This window comes from Merops nubicus, unplaced genomic scaffold (assembly GCF_000691845.1).
Source record: "Merops nubicus isolate BGI_N331 unplaced genomic scaffold, ASM69184v1 scaffold40923, whole genome shotgun sequence".
Taxonomy (NCBI): Eukaryota; Metazoa; Chordata; class Aves; order Coraciiformes; family Meropidae; genus Merops; species Merops nubicus.
In genome coordinates this window covers 717-1,007 of record NW_008600351.1, presented here as the reverse complement: position 1 = coordinate 1,007, position 291 = coordinate 717, and the positions used below count along the sequence as shown (strand labels likewise).

The 291-nt window shown below is 64.9% G+C and overlaps 1 protein-coding gene across 1 annotated transcript in view; it reads right to left on the bottom strand.

Annotated features, from left to right (window-relative positions):
* Positions 1–50: 50 nt before the first annotated feature.
* The window catches only part of CNPY2 (canopy FGF signaling regulator 2), a gene marked incomplete at its 3' end in the record, with an annotated part of 933 nt that continues 692 nt past the window's right edge, over positions 51–291 (bottom strand). The window contains exon 2 of the mRNA XM_008937679.1: positions 51–248. Within this exon, the coding sequence (XP_008935927.1) occupies positions 51–248 (198 nt within the window). The remainder of the gene's footprint in view (positions 249–291) is intronic.

Sequence of the window (291 nt, the reverse complement as noted above, 5' to 3'; positions counted from 1 at the left end):
CCCCCCCCGAGCCCCGACTGCCACCAGAGGAGCCCGGTCCCCCCACGCACCGCAAACTTCAGGCTAGAAGTCACGTCTCCGTCAATTTTGACCCCGGAAAGGTCCATCTTGGTCCCGTCGTGGGAGAGCACCCGCACGTAGCTCTTGCGGTGCGTGGATGGATCCACCTTCTCTCCGTATTCCTTCATCTTCTCACACACCCGCTCCAGCAGCTCCGTCAGATGTGCCTCCGACCGGGCGTAGGGCACCTGTGGCAGGAGCGCGAGGCCTGCAGGGGCAGGGTCAGGCGCT